Genomic DNA, 23,217 nt, shown 5'->3' on the forward strand with positions numbered 1-23,217 from the left:
TATAATATTTAGATTCTTAAACCATAGTGATATTATAGATTTATACAAATCTCTGCAGCTCCCTGTGGGTAATAACTATCAACAGTATCAACCTATCTCATATCTAAATTCCAAACAGTGATACACTGGTGTAGTGGTGTCTGATAGGTCTAATATTACTACTACACCTATTACTACAGTGAGTTGAACTCTTGTACTCTTTCAACATTGAACCCCTTCTTAATTCTTATTTATCTTCCTCCTACTCCCTCCGTCTTCGTTTAAGATCACGTCGATCATAATAAAACTAAACATGATTTATCGTATGTACTATGTGCATTGTACACGTATTACGCGGCAGTGAGCAAATCGTAAACGATGACAATAGATCGAATGCTAGACCAAAGCGACCGCGAAGAAGTCTTCGTGCACCCCTAGTCCCAACCAGTCGTACACCATCGGTATTCGGTCCAAGGCCGTCTGGTAACTGTAAATCACTCCCCCGAGTGTGCGCCCAGTTCTGAGTAGTCCCGCGATTTCTCGTTTGGTCGAAAATCCGATTCTAGCGTTTCTCTGTTCCTCAGTCCCTAAACGAGCAGACCAGTAGTTCATAATCCTAATAAATCACCATTGTCTTAAAAACGCTTTACACTGATAATCAATCGACGTGTGCACGATGGCAACGTTAGAAACAACAGTTATGAAGTTGTTACATGGTGAAGCTTTGGACGAAAACTACGAGTTGTGTGACTTTACGTTGGCTGATCAAAATGAAGCTTGTGGTAATAATATGGTTTAATAGATATTTTATAATTTAAAATTATTGTTGTTGATACAATGTCACAATCGTACTTAAAGCACTGAAGGGTTGTTTCGCTGAGTTATAATTATGAAAATAATTAATTGAATTGAATGTTGGAAAACTTATAATATATATGTTATTTAAATACTTTTCACCAAAATCCTCGAACTTTTAATTATTTTAGTGGCTAAGGGTGTAACACCCATTGGGCCTTCTGACTATGTACCAGTTACAAAAAGTACAGTTACATATATTGTACTAGTGGTACTGGTGAACAGTGATGACGAAGTGCTCATGATGCAAGAAGCAAAAAGTACTTGTGCTGGTCAATGGTACCTACCTGCTGGTCGTGTTGAACCTGGGGAAAATTTACAAGTCTGTTAAACATAAAAGAATATGATTAGAAAATAAAATTTTAACTAAATTAAAAATGTATTATTTAATAGGATGCCGTTAAAAGAGAATGCTTAGAAGAAACAGGATTAGAAATGGAACTTGTTACTTTATTGTCCGTGGAAGCTGCATCTAAAGCATGGTTTCGATTTATTTTCACTGGAAATGTTACTGGCGGTTGTTTGAAAACACCAGCTCAAGCTGATAGTGAATCTCTACAAGCTAAATGGATTAAAAATATTTCTGAAGTATGACTATCTAATCAACTATAAATGTGTAATGAATAATTATCATATTTGTTCAATTTTAGGTTACTCTTCGTTCCAATGATATTATACCATTGATTGAATGTGGTCGAGCTTTTCATAATGTAACTAAAAAAAACAAGATTCGGAACGATTGGCACCATAATCTTTTGCCTGTTATTAAACCTCATAAAAAACTTTTATTACGTCTTCTTATCTGTGCTAGACAAAAAACCAGGTGGGTTAAATTTACAAATTGTAATATCCACCTTTTTAATGGTTAATTATTTATTTCAGTGCTAAATTATATGTGCTTATGTCAGAAAAAACCCAAGCCCATTTTCCAATGTGTGAAATAAACCACAATCGGAATTTGCATTCAACATTACGCAAGTTTATGACTGTAATCGCATATATTTTGTTATATAAACAGATATTTATTATAATATTTTTAGGAAATATTTGGTGCTGATGTAGCTCTGCATAAACCTCATGGAGTATTAAGCATTGAACATTGCGGCCAACCAGAAGGCTCTAATGATGGTTTATGTTTATCGTTATTGGTTACTTTCCAAAAGACATTGGAAGATGTATTCCCTATTGGCAAATATAGTTGGACGGCTGTATCCACAGAATGTGCAAAATTAATTGCGTTGAGAACTATACGTAACATGACTGTTCCTCTTAAAGTTATATGTTAAACAGTTAATTAAGCCATACATATTATTTTTATGCTTATCAAACTACAAATGTGCTATATTATATTAATGTTAATATGCACAGAAAAGTAGTGATATAATATATATATTATTTTTTTTAAAGTTTGATAACAATATTTTTTTTTAAAAATTTATTATTATAATTAAATCACAAAAAAATTGTTAAACTTGTCCACCTCTTAATTTCCTTCCTTTTTTACTAAATTTCTTCAACTTTTTACTTTGAATTGCAACTTTAGGTTTTTTAACTGCTGGTCCATTTTTATCTTCATCACTCTTCCTTTTCATTTTCCTCTCTGCATATGTTTTCTTCAAACCTTTCATCTTTCTTGTCTGCAGTGTGTTTACATCCTGTTTAGTCATATGCAGACGTCCCAATTTAGATCCGAAATTATCACGACGTACACTCTTGATTTTTTTACCCTAAATAATAAATTTAAAAATATAATTAAGTACATAACCTTAAGAATAATAATTTCTAAAAAAAAACATGTATACCTTAATATTGGGTCTTTTGCATGCAGTTTTAAATAAGTCAGCACTAGCCATATGATCTCTTCTAACAACAAAATCAACAGATGGACCAACTTCGTGGAGTTCAACACGTGGAGTTTTTAAACTGGTTTTCGACAAAACTGTCCTATGGGAAGTAAAAAAAAAAAAAAACATTTGATATTTAGGTATTTTACTTTATTAATAGAGAAATATATCAAAATTACCTATAAGAACGTAATAGAATTTTACTATCGACAGCTATGAAAGACATAACATGTTCAATACCGTTTGGTCTTATTTGTTTAAGTGGTTGTCTTTGAAACATATCGATGAATAAATTGCGTATACGTTTAAGCTGCTGATCACTGTCAAATTGTTCACCCAAGAAAACCAAAACTGGTTTTACACCAGCTGAGATTTCAGATAAACCTTTAAATTCACTACACCCTTTATATGATTCAATACCCAATTCAAACATGTCTAATATGTGTTGGTCATAAGTGCGACCTGTTAAACAAATAATTATATTATAATATTTAGTGTAAAGATCATTAAATTACATTTATACAATATTGTAAAAATAATTTTAAATATCAATAACGTGTATAATAACAAATGATACTAGTTATAAATTAAATTTAACTAACATTTATTAAATAATAAACTTAACTACACCCAATGCCTTGTTACAAAAAAAAATGAAGTACACATTAGTATATTACTACTAATTTAGAATCTTAAATAAAATTAGATAATTAGGAAGTAAATTAATTAAAATTAAATGTTATAGACTAGTTTTTAAATAAATAGAAATTATCTAATTTCTATTGAAGTCATACTGTATCTCATTAAAATAATTTTAATAGTGTTTTGATACTACTTGATGCCAAATAAACATTTAAAATAAATTGTTTATTATTTTGTAAGTTATTTGATTATAGCAGTGGTTCCCAACCTCGGGTCGCAGAGGTTTTCATGGTGGGTCGCAAAAGCATTTCTTACAATTTACATATTAAATTTTATTATATCATAATTTTAATTTCAGAAAATAAAACTCCCAAAATATTCTGATAGTAAAATGATCGAAGAAGAAAATAATTTGTAATATCTAAATGGATTGACGTGGGCTGTGCACGGTCGTACCCTTATAGTGTGGTGTAGGATAGGTACTATATAATTATAGGTATATAATTTTCTATCTATTGAGGATAGATAGAAAAAAATAGATAAAAAATAGAAAATAGATATGTACTACATATTTACCGATTTGATATAAATAAATGAAAGTATTGTTTGCAATTATGGATTTTTTTTTGGGGGTCGCAATAAGTTAAATTTAAAATGTTAGGGTTACGCTCATAAAAGGTTGGGAACCGCTTGATTATAAAATAACATATTATGCATAATTTAAAATACATATTTAGAGGACGTTTACATGAATAACTATTTAAAAGTAGTTTCAATTTATTAGAGGTTATTATATTTTTATGTGTAGGCCCAGTGTTTGAATTAGGAGGGGCAGAGCTCTTTTACTATATTTTTGCATGGTTCCCATGCAATGGAGAGACATCACAAACTTATGTCCAAAATAATTTTTATAAAAATGTGGATTTCAATTTACATCAATTGTATAATAAATTTTATGATTTTTAATATCAAAAAAATAATTATTAATTTAATTATCTATTTAGTATATTGAATAAATTATGTATGTTAATTATTATTCTTTATTTTCTTCTATAAGATGTGGGAAGTAGGTATTACTATGGTAGCGCCCTCCATGAGACGGTGTTAAGTAATTGTGCACTTATAACGTAGTTTTTAAATTGTTTAATTGAGCTCCTCTATTTAATTTTTCTCAATTTGAGCGCTGAGTAAGCCCCAGAGTAAGAATCACAGAAACATATAAATCAAGATGTTAAACATAGTGGCCATATTTTATGAAGACAGGATTTGATATACAATTTTATATTTTTAAATAAACATTCAATACCTATGTCACTTATTAATTATTACTCACCAAGTACCAAATTGTTTGGTCTTTTTTTATTGTGTGATGAAAAAAAAAATAAAGAAGAATCGTGTTTCTGCAATAATTTTTCAATTTGCACTGCGTCATCAAATGGTAAAATATCATTTTTTTGAGTTAACATGACAGCATCTGGTTTTTTGAGTTTCAGCTGTTAAAAATTAGGTACCAATAAATTAAACCATAAATCATTCTTTGATTTAACATTAAACTTACCAAATCTTTCATGCAACTGCTAACTTGTAAAGATGATTTACGGCCAGGAATAAATACACAGTGTTTTGTGTTCTCGACAATCTTGGGTTCTTTTTTTAACAAAATTCTTTTACCTCGTTTTGTCCTCGGTTTCCTATAATAATATGATTTCAATTAAACAAACAGCAATTTAATAATTTAAAAAAATACATACACAACTCTTTGAATGACGGCCATTTTAAAAAGATAAAACAAAACTTATGTCCAAATTAGTTAACGAAATTGAAATTGAAAATAAGTATATTCAATAGTGGAATTATAAATATTAAATACGAGTAGGTATCTATATTATCGTATAATAAATATTAAATAATAATATCACGTGCTTTATTATATCAGTATCAGCAATAAAATATTAATTAATGATAACACATATAAGACTGAAGTATGGTACGATATTGATAAAATATAGTTTAATCAATGGCGGATTTTCAAACACACCGATTTCATCTAAAAAAATATCAATCTCATATTAATTTTCCGTTTTTTATGGCCCTTTTTCTAGGCTAAATACATTTTCATATAGAAATTAATATCGCTTAAAAATAGATTAACAACTAATACTTATGTTTATGTAAAAGTAATAAATGTACGTATATCGTCTGTAATATATAACAACCATTTAAAATAAAAACCATTATCAATTTTTATTAACAAAAGTATCAACATTATTAAATTATATTACATATGACCTATAATTTCTGAAAGAAATAATTAATCACTTTGATACTTGTGTATACACTGGTACACTCAGGGCCCCCACAAGGAGAGAACTGATAGACATTGAGTACAGTGGCCCGGCTATTTTAAGGGCCCGTGGGCCCGTTGAAATTAATTTGTAATTTTTTAGATGGGCCCGGACAAACATTTAGTACAAGAGCCCGAGATTGTATGTGGGGGCCCTGGGTACACTGCAATGTTATAGGTTATACAAATTGTAAGAGCCTAAAGAGTCGTTCAGGATCTTCTACAAGTTCACCTAGGATATCCTAACATTCAGAAATGAAGCCGGGAGGCCCATAAAGGTGGTCAATAAATGAGTAAGTTCCTCAGAGGAACCTAGCAGCAGAGTGACGGGCTTGGTTAGTTTGTGAAAGAGACACCCTTGTAGAACATAAAATCTAGAGTACTACAAGCCGGCTTGAAAAGAGAAAACACAAATATAATGAGGTTGACAGAGTGGTGGATACTGATTAGGCCGTGGAGAAACCATAAGCAGAATTAGTAGGTACCAAAACTTATTAACGTTGTGTGGATTAGAAAATCGGGGCATGTGCCATTTACCTCTTAAAAATAAAAAAACATATTCTTATAACGCTTTGAACGCTTACTAGAGGCCGCAGAATCTCTAATTATATAATATATACCTATACTGTTAGCATCCGCACTATAATTATATAGTTATCTCCAGACCTCGCCGTATATGTGTGTTAAAAATGTTGTATTTTTAATAATTTCAATGTACGCGTTACTGCATGAAAACAAATCTTGTGAAAACAGTCGATTTCATCTCCATGTAATGGTTTCAAATGTTAAAAAAATAAAGGTTATATACATTATTTATATTTATTACGTCTCATACACAAAATTATCTGAATTATCTATATAATTATATAGGAACATGCATTATAATTTATAATTTATATTATAAAATACAAATCATCTAAACATTTTTTAGTTATTTTTAATAATGATAATATGAAAAAAACATTTTGTACATATTAATTTATAATCATAATATGAATATGAAATATTAAGAAACGCGTTTAATAAAAATATTAATCGAAATTATACCATAAAACTATTTTTAACATATCTATTGTATATTTTTTTAAACTGCTTTTCGTTCACTTTATTTTTATTCTTCTTGATTTTTTTTAAATAATTTAAATACAAAAAATGCCAATTAATACTAGACTCGAATTTGAACGTTTCTTCGCTGTTTTCTTGGTTTATCCAAGTACTCACCACTCTCGGTATAGTTTGAATATAATTTATCACATTATTGTAAGTTGAATGCGTTATTCCGTCCAAGTATACTTCTACGTCCGAATCAGTTTCTTCAATGAATGCCGAATTGTTTTTGTCCAAATATTTTCTAAATAAATAATGTTACAATACAAATATTAAATACCTACGTATAAGGTATAATAATATGCAAATGCAGCAAATACTTATATTCCTATTTGCTACAATGGGTTAACATTATATTGATTCTTATTTAGATGGGCCATAACAATTATTTAAAAAATCTCATCAGACCATGCTTTAGCAATCGCTTCTACTCATCGAATTACACACTTAGTATATCCTTACTAACAATGGCGTACTACTAATAATACTATATTGAATTTTTTTTTAAATAAGCCTAGACCTAACGTAAGTATATGTATGTATATATGTAATATAAAATAAGAATTTTGATAATTGATAATTGATATTTAATGAAATATAAAATGTAAATACAAGGGGTGTGGGGGGCAAAAACCCCCACAAAATGGTTTTGAATATTTATTTTTTTATCCCCCTCTATAAAACATTCTCAATAACGCCACTACTGACTAAGTCGCAGGACAAGAAAATAGAAATTCAAAAATTATGTTTGGTTAATTTGATATAAACTTTTTAGGATATTTTTTCTATATTATATTGCGGATAAATTAATTATATATGTATATGATAAGAATCTTACACAATTTATAATAATAAGAGTGTATTATGGACATTTGTGGCAGATTTAGAATTTTCATGTAAGGGAGGAGATATAATTTTATATGTAGTTCATGGCAGGTATTAAGTAATGTAATATGCACTATAGTACTATACAATCAACAACGTTTATCCCTCCACCCACCGTATATCTGCTTCTGAGTGTATATTGTGTTATTGCTTGCCTGGAATTTAGCACGAAATCTGCGCAAGGTATTTCGTCGTCATCACAGACCCTTCCGTTCGCATAACGCCGTCGTCGATGCCCGTGATTCTCATCATAGTTTTCGTCATCATCGATATCACCTTCGCCGCAGTCGCCGGAGGATCTGCTGTAGTCACGGTATCTCGAGAACCATTCGAAGGTGTCGGGCTCCAGCAGTGCCTCCAGTCGCGAGTCCGGCAGTCCCAGGGTGCGGGCGAAAAATGTTTTACAAACTTTCACCTTGATGTCGTCATCGCCAACGTCCAGCCAGAACTCGGTGGTCTGCTCGATGATGTCGTCGTCCGTGTCCACGGTCCTGTGCTTGAGCTCGACGCACGCGCACAGATACAGGTTCTGTGCAACGCGCGCTTCCGGCACGCTGTGAAACGCATCATACGCCGCGCGACGACCGGCCTCAGGTACAGTCACCAAGCAATCAAGATCGCAATCCTCGTCACATTCCGCGTCCAACACCTCATCGTACGACGCCACCAGGCTCGCGTCGAACAGTACCGTATCCGGCGCGCCTTTAATGTATTAATAATAATTCATATAATATAACAAGGGCGCTTGTCTGTCAAAACCTAGAGGATAGGTGATAATTTGGTAAACTTGGGGGGTTAAGCGCCTAAGACCCCCCCCAAATAAACCCCAAGGTGTTCAAATTTAAATTTTCAATGAAAGCCAATGAATTTGATACTTAATATGGATAAAATTAACATAAGTTATACTATTTATTGTTTAATTTAAAAAAAAATGAGTAACAAACAAGTTGAAAAATCTGAAAAAACAATAGAAAACTACAGAAAAATGATCGATTTCAAAATAGTTGATAGAATTGTCACAGACAAAGAAAAAATATTTTCTCGTGAAAGCTTGATATGGCTATATAAGTTGTTGTCGTGTTGATAATTTCACTTAATTTTGATGAATGATGATAGTACTTGTTAGTACTTGTTTGATAAATAAAAGTGAATACATAAGTATAATTTCTATAAACATATATACAAACTTTATAATACAATCATTTTTCTGATAGGAATTGAAATTATTTTATTTATACTTCTACATAACAAAAATACCCAAAATTAATATATAAATGCCTGTACTCTGTAATACATTAATACCGCATCATATATTCATATTAATACAAATTATATGCAAAATTAAGAAACAAAAATATACCATAAAAGTATTATAAAATTAAATTCTTACTCGTGAAATCAAATTTTAGTGCTTCTTGCATGATAGACTACAACAATAATCTGTATAAATTCTAAACTCAAAAATACAAAATTATGTAATTTGTTTGAAATGTAAATGTTATACTTAGAAGATAGAGGTGGAATTACATTATGATTTGTTAACATAGATTTTTCTCTTAAATAATATGAAATGAACCACAGACACAGAATATACATATTATTTAATCATATGTGTCGTTTCCAATTTTGATATCGCGAATAAATAATCCAGGAAAAATATGATTCGATTTTGTGAATTAAGAAAAAAAAGTAGGGGCAAGTGGGGACTTTGATTAATATTTAATTATTATAATAGTGATTTTATGAATTAATAATTAAAAATATAAAATTAAATATTCCTATTGGTGCCGAAGAGACAAGATGAGTTATTTAAATATCTTAAAGAAATCTTCGTGAGTGGAACTATATTAAATACTTACATAAAAAAATACTCTATAAGTTCAATATTCAACGTTTTCCATCGATTTCTTCCGGAAACATAAAATGTCTACCAGACAACACTTAATAATAATGAAAAAATATATTTTATATTCAAATTAAGAAAACAATTTATTATGAAATATTAATATTATTTATAAATTTTTTTATAATATATTAGTATTGACTTGACATGTATTTAATGTGTATGTGTAATATTTTAATTTTTAAGTGAATTAAAAATTGATATTATAAATAATATAATAATTTTAAACAAATAATCAATTTTTCATTTACGGTCAATAACAAATAAATAAATAAACGTATATAATATTAATAATATTAAATGTCAATTATAATGCATAAAAAAAATATATTTTATTTATGATAAACGGGTAATAACCCTTTTGTATGAGCAGTATCAGGTTTATATTTTTAAGTATTTTACAGTAAGAACAAAAAATAAAAAGTAAGACAAAAAATAATAATAAAAATACAGTTACAAAATAATAATAATTAAACAGTAGTAATATATTAATATATTAATACCTACATTGATATTAGAGTGAATTGACCCGTTATCAAACTTTTAGGTAAGAACATAATCTGTGTTTTTTCGTGTTTTTTTCATAGGTCTATGGTTTTTTTAATGAGTTATGAATATGAAAAATATTAAATATTTAAAAATGCTCGCATAATTCACTTAAAAATTAAAATATTTTATAAAATATTTACATACACGTATTTATTAGAATATACATTTTAGTTTTGAATATTATACAATTATTATCATTTAAAATCTTACAAAATCTTATATGGGATTATTTTTTGCGGTAATACCATACATATACTTGTTGGAGTATATCACATACGTATACAATATATATTATAATATAATATAATTATTAGCTTTTGGTAATAATTTTTATATGTATCAGTATGTCAGATTCATGGTGTACCTATGTAGCTATTATCTCACCAATTCACCTATATTATTTTTTAATATTGTTTACATTTGAATTACATATGAATATATATGATATAGATACTAGGTACATTTAACTACTCAAGAACATATAAACTTTTACTTCACCTAACCCGTTATTAAAAATATGTCTAAACTTTAAAGGTTAAACAATAAAATTCAATGATATTATACTGCAATTTATTGAATCAAAAACAGTGGTAAAGGTACTGTATATTGGTAAATGAATACTGTGTTTAGAAACACACATCACCGATTATGAAATAATGGTATAATGTTTCTGTATTTTGATTGGCAATAAATAGGACACGTTCCATTTATTAAAAAATATAATAGTTAAATAGTATAATATACAGATAAACTATACTTTTGTTATTCACTTAAAAATATTGGACCTAAAAAAAAGAGATTAAACGGATCTATAATATTTAATACTATATTACTGGAATACGGAATGCAAAAACAAATATAAATATATTTTATCTTTATTCAATTTATATTAATATTTTATCAATACTCGTCAGTATAATACTTATGCACTAAAACACAATAGCCAATAACAACTATCGCAGTATCGTGTGAAAAAAGCACTAATCTTTAAGGCCCATTTTACAATTTAAGATATTCTTGGCGAAATAATATTGTCACGAAATAACTGTTTAGACGTGTTTAGCGCGCTTTTCAAGGCTATAATCACGATTCTATCTTAGCCCGTGGCTATATTTTGAGATAAACGATGGGTCGTTGGCCAAACAAATAACATTACTGCATTGATTAACTTGTGTTTCTTAAATCATGGATCAGTGTTACATTCTGTGATATTACTGATGTTAGTCAGTAAGGATAAAATCGATTATCTAAAATTAATATTTATATAGAGTTAGAGTAGTTTTTAAACTTTTTTTGCACCAACTATTTTTTTTTTTTTTTTTTTTTATATAGGCGGTACACTTTAATTAATTTTTTTATTTTTAAGTATTATCATAATTTTTACTTTTTACTGGTCATTATTTCATTTTTCAAACAAAATCTTGCGATACATCTAAATATTGTTTTAAGCTCAGCTTGAAAATCACTGTGGCATAGAGTAAATAATAACTACTGATATCGTCAAAGATAATATCGTTTGTTAACTGATTACATTATTATATTTTTTACGTTAATTCTTAGAGTAATAAAAAGAGTAATTTGTATTTTATTGTTAAAAAGAATTGATAATTTTATTATCATTATATATTATTTGTAGTGACTACTATTATAGAACTACAGTCTATAGTGCATTAGTGTTATTATACTAGTGTATAGTACTATACTATTATAGTACAACTATTGGAATACTAATATTAAAGTAGTAAGTACTATAGGTATTTAACTGATCTACTAATCTTAATTTTACTTTATAATTTATACCTATGCAACTTGTAAAATGTTACGTGCATAATTTTTATTTTTTTTAATAAGTATATTATAGTTCATATCATTGCCATGGAAAATCGTTGTTGTGTTTTGGGATGTTTGAAGACTTCTGATGATGGAGTTAAATTACACGAGTATATATAATCTTGCTTATGGTTGAATAATAATAATAATCTAAACATTATTGTGTATAATATTATAGGTTTCCATTCGATAACCAGTTGCTACTGCCCATTTGGATAATGGCAACAAACCGTTCAGAGTGGTTACCGATTGCAAAAAGTAGAATATGTGACAAGCACTTTAGTATTGATGATTATGAAGCTGGAGATAAGAGCAATATGCTTAAACCAAATGCTTGCCCCATGATCAATGCAAACAATGTAAGTAAATAATAAGCATAATAAGTATGTTCTGAATAAAAAAAAATGTCCAAGTATATGTATTTGTATATAGAGTGTTGTAGATACTAAGCCATTGACAGATTCTGAATATGAAGAATTTTCATCTACAAGTGATTTTAACTGTTCCGATATTGATTCTGATGATTTACCAGATACACCAAATACTAGCGATTTGAAATTCAGTGACGATGATTCAATTCTAAGTACATCATCTTGTAGTAATTATAGTGTAAGACTGTTTTATTTAAATTTAAAATTTTTAATTACTAAAATTAATCGCTAGATTCCTTTTTTAGAATTCAAATGAAGCTACAGGATTTGATGACGATTTTCTATCATCTCTTTCCGATACAGAATTTGAACCAGATAATATGGATGTTGAAGAATCAATGCTAGAATTGGACTCTGTGTCATTATCTTCATCTATTACAAGTTTTGTGGATGTTAGTTTTGTTATTTTATTAATTTATATAAGTAAGTATCTAATAATATTTTTAATTTTTAGACAAATCAGCCTATAGACCATGTATGTGCAGTTGTATTATGTAATAAAAATGCAAGAAACCAGTTTGATAGATTGTTTTTCATCAACTTTCCAATTGATAATAAAGCACTTTGTGAAACTTGGTGGAAAATTTGTGGGCACAAAGACAAATTTGATCCTTTGTCAAAAATATGCTCAATCCATTTTGATCCTGATGATTTTACATCTATAACTATTAGACGAGAAGGTCAGCTTTTTAGACAAACTATTATGAAGAATAATAATACTGTACCAACTCTTTATTTACAATCACATGAGTATTTAAGATTTACGAGAAAACGAAAAAGAAGTGTTAATGATAGTTCTAGTGAGTATAATTAAATTTTAGGTTAACATAAATTTAAATATTGTTAATAATATTTTGAAAAAAAAATGATTTAGAAGCAGGTATACAAAATAATTCAACAGAAAATGAATTCTGCATTATTCAAGGCTGTGATAAGACATTTTTAAAAGATGGAAAAAGGACATTATTTTTTAAGTAAAGTAGTTATTTTTATTATTTTCAAAAATTAAATAGGATTATTACAAATAATTTAATGGTAGAAATAGTATGTAATAATACAGGATAATAGTATACTTATATTATCTGACATTGTCATTTTTTTTCTTAGTTCTTTTCATCTCCACAACAAACTGTACAGTGCATTGAGATTAAACTTATACAACTACAGTAGCTTATCTGATTGTGCATCAGTGTGGTGTCTTGAATCAGTGGCATACGTAGGGGTAGGGTTCTAGGGTTTTAACCTTCCCCTAAATTTCTTCCTCCTTCCAAATATTTTTGTATGTGTTAAATAATATGTCTACGGACTATGGTCTTTTGAACAAAAAACTAGCTGAACCTTGAACTTATTAAGATATACTGAGTATGACTGAACTAATGGTAGTCTATGCCTACAACCAGGGTTTATACTATAGAGTCTATGTATACACTGGTGTGCCGTGATATCTGAAAGGTGTGCCGCAACAACTTGAACTTTTTTCATAAAAAAACATAAAATCATTTTTTTTAAATATTTAAATATAATTATTAAAAAAAGGAACTTTAAAATTACAAAAAAAGAGATATAATTATAAATTTTAGTGTGAAACAAATTATCATTTAATATTGAAAGTACAATAATGTATAATACACATAACAATTCTATGATATGTATACATATATACAAGTACAGCTATTGAAAGATAATAATATTATTACCTAATAACGATAATAATACCTGACATCATTATATAGTATATATGTATTATTCGATAAATAGATAATATTTATTATTTATCTAAAGTGTGCCGTGACTTATAATAACTAATAATAATGTGCCGCGATGGGAAAAAGTTTGAGTACCGCTGCAATAGACAATAGCTCTATTAACATTTTTTTTAGACTGCTCAACACCTGCGGCAACACCGCGCCATATTCATATCATATGAGACAAATCATTATTCAAATATTTGATTATAAATAACATTTTTATTGATAACAAATTATAGTAACTTTGAATGAACTTAATTTCTATTAAGGCACTGAATATTGATTTAACACTTACAAATTGCAACTTATGACTATAATTTTTAAACTACCAAGTTATAGCTTTAGTTTGGTATTCAGCTACCATTTACAAAAAATATGAGTACTAAAAGAAATTATGTTACAATATTAAGTTTCTTTTCAAAAAAATTAATATTGTTTAGTTATTTTATTATTTTGTTTATACTTTATAGTATACATATATTATTATAGAATAATTTATATTTTAAAAGAATAAATAAATATAAATTAAAAATGTAAATATATAATATAATATAAATATAATCCTTATTATTTATTTGTATTGATTTTATGCTGTAGATTTTTTTTCTTATGGGTATTTTTTCATGGATTTTTTTCTGCCTACTGGTGGTGGGCGAGGCTGGGTCTTATATAATTAAATATTTAGATACTATATTCTAAAATTTTTTAATTTATATTTTGATATTACTCTTAGATTTCCATTGGAAAATAAAACTATACTCAAAAAATGGATAAATAGCATCGGATTACCTAATTTGCAGCCAACAGTTACAGATCGAGTTTGTTCTGATCATTTTGAAAATTATGATGTTTTAAAAATTAATGATGTTTATAGTCTGAATAATGATTCTATTCCATCAATTAAGCCAAAAGTATGTATACAGTTATAAGGTAACATTGGTACAAGTACATTGATTATTTAATCATTAAAGATTTTTTTTTATTTTGTAGAATTCATTTGTATTACGTTTGAAGATGATTATGATAAAAAATATAAATCCCCAGTTAGCAAAAGAAATATTGATTTTATTTTCAATAATTTAGAATTTAATAATAGAAGAAAACACTTTGATAGTTAAGATACTACTAAAGAAAAAAAAAATGAAAGTAAATTGTTAAATTCGTTGGAAAATAAATTGGATGTTCAAGAACTAAAAAATAATGAAAAAATCTTTAATACATCTGCAACCCAATCTAGTTCAACTAAAATAAATGACAATAAAGGTAATTAAAATAATGTATATTAATAATCATTAATCATTTATAACTCAAAAAAATTATAAGTATATCTATATGTAATAATATGAAGCAGAATATTTGTATAAACATTTTCAACCTCTGGAGTATACATTTTAATTATCATATAATATTTTTTTTTATTTTCAATAAGAATTAAATATTTAAATCAATGTGAGTGAAGTAGTGTAGTACACATCTTGTAAAGGGCACTTTATTCCTCAAAACTTGTTAAAAATAAAGAAACCATTTGTTTGTATTCAATATTTATATACTAACATTAAAAATTAAATATAGTATTCTGCTACATACTATAAACATTTTAAATATTGATTTTATTCAAAAAATAAACATATTATTGTGTATTTGTGTGTTGACCATTAAACATAAGGGTCCAAAAATATAGACAACCTGACCATGTAGTTTTTTTAGAATAATAAATTGTTTGCGTAGAAAAAAAGTTTTTATTTATAGTAAATACTTATTGAAATAATGATGTTTCTTTTTTAACTCTTACAATAAAAATTCTTTGTTAATAAAAAATTAATGAATAATTTTCCAGAAACTTTTAATAAATCCAACTATGGAGATGTCATAGATATTTTGGATAATATTAATAACAAACAAGGAACACTGTCTAAACATAAAAATGTAGAGAGTTCAATAGACACAAGTATAAAACCATATGAAGAAGAAATCACTAAAGGTATTACTTATATAATTTATTTTTGTGATACATTATATATAATTTTTGGCTGATTTGTAAGTTATACGATAAATTATTGTGACACAATTTTACCCTCAAAATTGAAAATTACTTTTGTAAAATTTATATACTTAATTATTTAAGAAATAAGCAACAAACTAAAAATCAATTGATCATTGATAAACTAAGTTTAGGTTTATAACTATTACAGACATTTTTTTACGCTTCAGTTCTAAAATAATTATTTTACCCCTCGCTTTAGGCAATACAATTATAACTAAAATATGACACTATTTGAAGAAGTATTTTAAGTAATTTGAAAAAAATACAAAAACTTAAAACATATACTAATAATAATAATATTTTAAATTATACATCAATATAAATCAATAAATATTACTGGTTTACTAAAAATTTAACTTTTTATTATGTTTAATATAATATACATTCCAGATAAAAAAAAAAATAATGAAAATTCAACCAAAATTGACTTGGAGTATATTTATATGGATGTATTAAACCATAAAAATCTGATGGAAGAACAACCAACAATTTATACAAACAATAGTGTAAAAGGTAACTTTTTTACTTAACATAATTACTAACTAATTATATTTTTAAATAAAGACAATTTATTAGTTTATTATTATAGTTAATTGTTAATATAAATTATTGATTAAACAATCTTTAACAGATAATTTGTCGTTAACAATAATAATTAAAGACGTAAAATGTAACCAACTTGTTAAATTGTAACATAAAAAAAAACATCAAATATTTGTTAATAAATTTTAGATCTTAACAGAGTGATAAATGTATTGATCTTACAATGACGTGTTTTTTTTTTTTTTGTGTTTGTCATCATGTCTTGGTATAGTAATAGTGCTTTTCAACTTCAGTCTCTCTTTGAAAGGGAGACACTTTTCTTTTACCCGTTTCCGCCAAAATTTGAAATGACCACTTCCGCCATCGCTCGTTTCCGCCAATTTAAAAAAGGTTTTGATTCCCGTTTCCACCAACCTACCTGCTATGGAATAATTATTTTAATATAATCCATATTTTGGTAAAAAAGAAAAATTTTTATAGTTCATAAATCCTAAATTATATAATAAAAAAATATATATGAATCATTGACTTTTACTTTAATATTGTATTTATCAAAGACTATGTCAAAAAATTATGTATTTATGAATCAGGGACATTTACTTTATTATTATATTTATTATAATTATGACAAAATATTATGTATTTATTATTTGCCTTTATTAGTTATAAATATATTTTTTAATATTTAATGTTATCATATAAACCCTGTACAATTATTTCAAGTTAAAACATAAGTATGCCGTAAAAATAATACAAATTATTATAATTTTATCATAGCAGTAGATTGGTGGAAACGGAATCAAACGTTTTTTTAAATTGGCGGAAACGGTACATGCCCCTTTGAAAAGGAAATTGAATCTAGTTGGTACCTTGGGGGGTCAAAAGTAAAAAATTTCCAGTAGTTTTCAAAAGTGTAAAGAAAACCCTGAAAGAGTAATGGAAAACGGGAATTTTTACGGATTTTTTTCCATGATGTTTATATTAGCGTTATCTAATTTATTAAATTTTCAAAATATTTAGAATTTTATTTTAAACTATTTATAGACCATGAAATTTTGATTTTATAATTTGTTTTTTTTTGAAATGCCAATAAAAAAAATTTGGCTTTCCAAAAAATTTTTAAAACTTAATACAAGGTTTTTATAAGTTGTTTTTTATTGAAGTAAAAAAATGAAAAATTGTTAGTCACATTTTTGTTCATAAGTATTAAAAGTTCAAATGTTTACAAAATATGTCAAAATCGCTAATATTGCAAGGAATTTTGATAGTTGAATAGTTCATAAAATTTTTGTAATTTATATCCAAGGTTAAAAAAACCCAAACACAATATACCCCATAACTTTTTCTTCAAATAACTGTAAAAAAAAATCTCCAGCATCAATATAGAAAAAATGTTATGACCATATAATTTATTTTTTTACGATATTGGAGTAAAATAACGATATATTACAATTTTAATATGGGTAATTGATATAATATATCATACTAATTATCCTAAACTGACAAATCATATCAGCTAAGAATCGTTTTTTGTGTACAATGATACCTGTCATTGCATTCTATTTAACATATCCGTTATAGTGACCTACTCATCTCCATCTCTACTATACAGAGAGCGATGATATCCACTTGCCCACCTTTTATATGTATATATATTAGCATAAATCGTTTCCTTTTGACAAGTGGTATAATAACTACTGAACACTATGTGTAGTTAACCATTATTCATCCTTCTGAATATAATAATAACAATTTTAATAATGGTATGTTACCAGATTAATAATATTACTAAATAATGTATTTATTTAGTGTTGACAGATGAATGTAATCAGAGTAAATTGGTATACACACCAAACATTAGTAATTTGAAAAAAGTATCTACTGATGTTTCAAATATCACCTCTATATCAAAAAATAAATGTAATTCAAAAGGAGTTCAGAAATCAACATAAAGAATCGATTACAAAAAATTATTTCTGACGGTAATTTTATAATCTAATTGTGCTTTTTCCTTAAAATATTGCTTCCATAGATTCAATATAGTGTATTCATATTGTACTAATAGAAACAAATAATTATAATTCAATATTTAACATAGTAAAACTATATTTTCTTATGTTTTTTAATTATTGTTTTATCAAAATGAAATCAGTTATTTTTTTAATTTATTTTTTTATTGTAAATAGAACAAAATATGATTCCAAAATCAAGAAATAATGGAAACGACTGTGATTATATTTACTTAGACATGTTGGATGGAGATGCTAAAAATGTTTTGTCATTTGAAAAAAAATGCATTTCAAAGAATTCAAAAACAAAAATTTTAAAACTATTAGAAAAAAATCATACAGATGGTAAGGACAATTTACTTTTAAACTTTTAAGGTCAATCATAAAATAAATTTATATGGACAAATTTTAAATATTTATTATTTTTCTAGGAATTCCAGAATCTATAATTTATAATCAAGATCTAATAGAATGTTATGGTGAAATGCTTCCACCTTATTGCGACCAGGATTGTCAGTTAATATGTTATTATTCTATACCTGGTCCTGAACGAAGACAAATCTATAAAGAATTTCAGATGTTGCATAATGCAACTGAACAGAATTGTAAAATAACTCAATTAGTTCAACTACGTATGACTAAAAAGAGAGATGATACATTTGAAAGCTGTCCAACATACCATTTTTTCAGAAATAAGGAATCTATAAAAGTGTGCAGAACTTTTTTATGAACACATTAGGTATTTCTGAACGTCGTCTCGATGCCATTTTGAAACCAATTAATTACAGCTGGTATTCTGATAGAGATACTGCGTTGAAAGCCAATCAACCAAAACAAGTAAATGTAATTAATGAACCAGTTGTTATAACAGATTTTATGAAAGAATCTTTAATACCATTGGACAAAGACTACAATTTATATGAACCTGAGAGTGACTCAGAAGTTAGTTTAGAAAATGTTCCTTTTAAAGAATATGAAAAAGTATTCCTGTACATGAAAGGTATTCCTAGGGTTTTGAGTTCATATCGAATGCCTGGAACATTAAAAAAACATTTCTTTGAAACCAGTATTTGTTTGGAATATATGTACAAAATATATTCTGAAATTTTATTAGAAACAAGACTCCACCACCTTATACAAAACGTCAGTTTAAAAAAATTTATAACCAGTACATGAAGACGTTTTTAAAAATGGTTTAAATCCTTATCATATTTTATTGTTAAGCATAGACTTGAAAAGAATTATATTGATACTTTCAGATATTATTTTATGTAAAATTATGAATGTTAAATCTATAAAATCCTTTTTTTTTAAATAACCTTTTTTTATTAAACCTATTATTATTATTATTATTTTTACTATATAAGTTATTATTTACTGTTAAGTGTCTCAATAGATCTCTTTTTGTCTAATATTTATGAATATTAATCAATGTAATAAAAAACAAAACAGAATACATTTAAAAGTCTGTTTAATTTTAATATATAGTTTTATTAAGTATTGTAACCTGCATGTGTAACCTGTGTTGGTCTTATTAGTTAAAAATATTATGTTTTGAATAATCGATTTTACTTGGTAATTTTAAAATTAGAAGATTTAATTGATCTATTAAGAAACTGAAGGCAAGAATATTATCCAGGGCTACACAAAAGTTACAATAATCAAATGCACATAACTTGCTTTAAAATTAAATATTTATAAACAACCTACAATGTTGCCAAAAACAATAGTATTGCTTTTAACTTAATTATAAATAAATTAACTTTATTATTAAAATTAATAAAGTTAAAAGTATTATTCTAAATTTCAAGCCTAAAATTTGCAATACTGTGCATTTGTAAAATAGAACAACACAAATACTTTATAATATTTATTTACTTTATTTAATGCTCAACATAAAAATTAACTGTTAATTAGTAACCGAAAAATGTTCAAATCTTATCAGTGGCATAGTAGGGGCAGGCTGAGGGGGCTGGCAGCCCCCCTGAAAATTAAGAAAATTTAAAAATTAATTAATTTTTAATGATTTATACAAATCGCAACAAAAAAATCTTAGATTGTATTTATAAAAATTGATCAGCCCCCCTGAAAAAAATCGTGGCTACGCTAGTGGATCTTTTTTTTAATTATAGGTATGTGGCGTTTTTCAAATTAAAAATAAATTTTTATAATCTATTACCATAAGTAAATATTTGATGTATTTTTGCATTGATAACAATTATACGCATATAATTAAAAAGATGATATTTATTGAGTTATTGACTGTTGTTAAAAATTATGATTTTAAAGGCATTTTTTTGTATACAATATTAATTATAATGCTGAACACACAAATACAGTGAAAAAATTAATATATTCATTGTCCATTTCAATAACTCGACACTTTTCTCACAAGTCACAACTTTAGTTTGTACTTAATACGTTTTAATACAATTTTAGTATTTTATTTTTGGTTAATTATTGTTGTCGGTGAATAGTAGCACTGTGAATTATCATGCAATGACTTGTCCGCGATATAGGTGTAGGGTGATATACTGGAGTGTTATGTATCCTGGTGCTCTCTACCTGTTGAGTGCCTCTCTCATTGCCTTGGATTCAAACTGCGAGCCATTATCTAACAATGATTTCCTTCTTGTTAAGTTAGCCTAATTTGTCGCCTTATTTTTTAGAAAGTGCGGTTTGATTTTAATCGGTAGACGCTTCACGCTTATGTGTTAGGACACGTCAAATTCCTTGAGCCCTAAAATCATCCAATGGATTTGCCAACTGGTCATCGTCCTCATCGAGAAACAAAACTGATTTTTGAGTATAGGGCATCGGGAATTGCTCCATTGTGGACCACAAGCACTGTTGGCGGTATTAGAAGTGTTTACTAGTTAACTGGCCATTAAATGGACAGATTATCATTGTACGCTGCCGCACCAGACGCGAATATATTGCGACACTGTACGCGCTTCTTCTTTCTTCTCGCCCGAACGTTACACGGTGGTATCGGTGCGCGTTAATATAGAATATTGTTTTTTCTTTACTCAGATAGTAAAATTATTGTTAATTTATCATTACCAGTGTGAGTCATAAAGGTTTAAATTCTATATACCTACTTACATTATTATTCGTATATTTTTCGTGCTTTTTCCATATTATTATTTATTTATTAGATACCTTATAACCTATTTAAGCTAAGACCAGCTAGTCAGTCTGCGTTCCACAAATTGTTTGCATTTTTTTATACATTATTATTATTAATATTTATTATTTTTTACACTTTCAGTAATTATTATCAAAAGCTTCAACTGAGTTTGGTACGAAGGCTTGCAATTCAAACATAAAAAAATTAACCCATCTTTTTTATTCCTATTAATTAAATCTACTTAACTGATAAACACTTTCAAGTCCAATGTAATACATCAACATTATAGGAATTGCTAAAATTAAAGTTAATGTTCCTCAAGATGGCATACTATACCCCTTCCTTTTAATATAATATGTGTAGCTAACCAATCTACACCCCTTAAACTATCGTGATTCGTGGCTGATTATGCCGACGACAAAGTAATTTTATCTGTAAACGAGGATCCTTTAGCTGCCTCATCAAATTTACAAACTCATCTTAATCAATTGTCTGAGTGATATGAAAAATGGCAAGTCAAAATAACTCTATACATACAAACGTTCCACTCAAACAAGGAATATGCTAAAACGTTACCTACTCTAAATAACGTATCAATTTCTACATCCGTTACAGTTATAGATACTTGGGATTAACTCTTAACAAAATAAGACTGACGTGAAATAAAACTTCGAGTCAAAAGACCAACTTTAAATAACCGTATGCGTATGCTCGATTCTTTTAATTAGAAAGTAATACTCCACTCCACTCGAAACACCAAACTACTAATCTATAAAGCTTTACTCAAATCAATCTGGACGCATGTACTTCAACTATGGGGTGCGGCAAAAAATCTTACACTAATAGAATACAAATTTTCCAGAATATATCACTTCGATGACTATCCAATGTTTCACCCTATATCTCTAATTTAACTCTTCGTAATAACTTCCCATGCAAACAATAGAAGAAGAAGCACATACCTTCTACACACGCATCCTAAGTCTTAATAACAGTAATAACCCTCTTATAAAAGACCTTTCCATGCTTACACTCTAATTAAATCGGGTAGTTCTAATCGTAGGTTAAAAAGGAAGTGGTTCAGTGACCTTTTGCAAAAACTTTAATATTTAACGCTTCTTAAACAACAAACAAAAAAATTATAATTCATAAATAAAAAATTAATCAATTAGTCAAAAGTCACTAATAAGTGGCTATTTAAATCATTAAATCATACTTTCATGTTATATTATAATATCACTCTCATTATATGAAATTATTGTGCTAATTTGTATAGATTTGTGTTATGTCTAATACAAAATTACAAAAAATAATGATAATAATTATTGCTTAACTGGCTAGATGGATTACCTTAGGTGTTATAGCGGTGCAATA

The 23,217-nt window shown here is 27.3% G+C and overlaps 3 protein-coding genes and 1 pseudogene across 3 annotated transcripts; 2 read left to right on the plus strand and 2 right to left on the minus strand.

The window, feature by feature from the left end:
- Nucleotides 1-63: 63 nt before the first annotated feature.
- On the plus strand, nucleotides 64-2,244 carry LOC113551340 (8-oxo-dGDP phosphatase NUDT18-like). The gene is made up of 6 exons (XM_026953531.1): nucleotides 64-761; nucleotides 966-1,156; nucleotides 1,228-1,422; nucleotides 1,485-1,657; nucleotides 1,717-1,822; nucleotides 1,875-2,244. Exons 1-6 carry the CDS (start codon nucleotides 656-658, stop codon nucleotides 2,118-2,120), a joined length of 1,017 nt encoding a protein of 338 aa, XP_026809332.1. The 5' UTR covers nucleotides 64-655; the 3' UTR covers nucleotides 2,121-2,244.
- A 10-nt stretch (nucleotides 2,245-2,254) lies between these two features.
- LOC113554405 (ribosome production factor 2 homolog) lies at nucleotides 2,255-5,214 on the minus strand. Its single transcript, XM_026958233.1, has 6 exons — nucleotides 5,072-5,214; nucleotides 4,879-5,011; nucleotides 4,654-4,813; nucleotides 2,858-3,140; nucleotides 2,637-2,778; nucleotides 2,255-2,561 (listed from the first exon to the last, which is right to left on the minus strand). The coding sequence occupies exons 1-6, from the start codon at nucleotides 5,092-5,094 to the stop codon at nucleotides 2,301-2,303; spliced, it is 1,002 nt and encodes a 333-aa protein (XP_026814034.1). The 5' UTR covers nucleotides 5,095-5,214; the 3' UTR covers nucleotides 2,255-2,300.
- A 1,491-nt stretch (nucleotides 5,215-6,705) lies between these two features.
- On the minus strand, nucleotides 6,706-9,077 carry LOC113552458. Its single transcript, XM_026955337.1, has 3 exons — nucleotides 9,047-9,077; nucleotides 7,812-8,358; nucleotides 6,706-7,015 (listed from the first exon to the last, which is right to left on the minus strand). The coding sequence occupies exons 1-3, from the start codon at nucleotides 9,075-9,077 to the stop codon at nucleotides 6,706-6,708; spliced, it is 888 nt and encodes a 295-aa protein (XP_026811138.1).
- Nucleotides 9,078-11,431: 2,354 nt separating this feature from the next.
- Nucleotides 11,432-20,036, plus strand: LOC113552992 (annotated as a pseudogene).
- Nucleotides 20,037-23,217: the final 3,181 nt, after the last annotated feature.

Source organism: Rhopalosiphum maidis, chromosome 2, assembly GCF_003676215.2.
Source record: "Rhopalosiphum maidis isolate BTI-1 chromosome 2, ASM367621v3, whole genome shotgun sequence".
Classification (NCBI taxonomy): Eukaryota; Metazoa; Arthropoda; class Insecta; order Hemiptera; family Aphididae; genus Rhopalosiphum; species Rhopalosiphum maidis.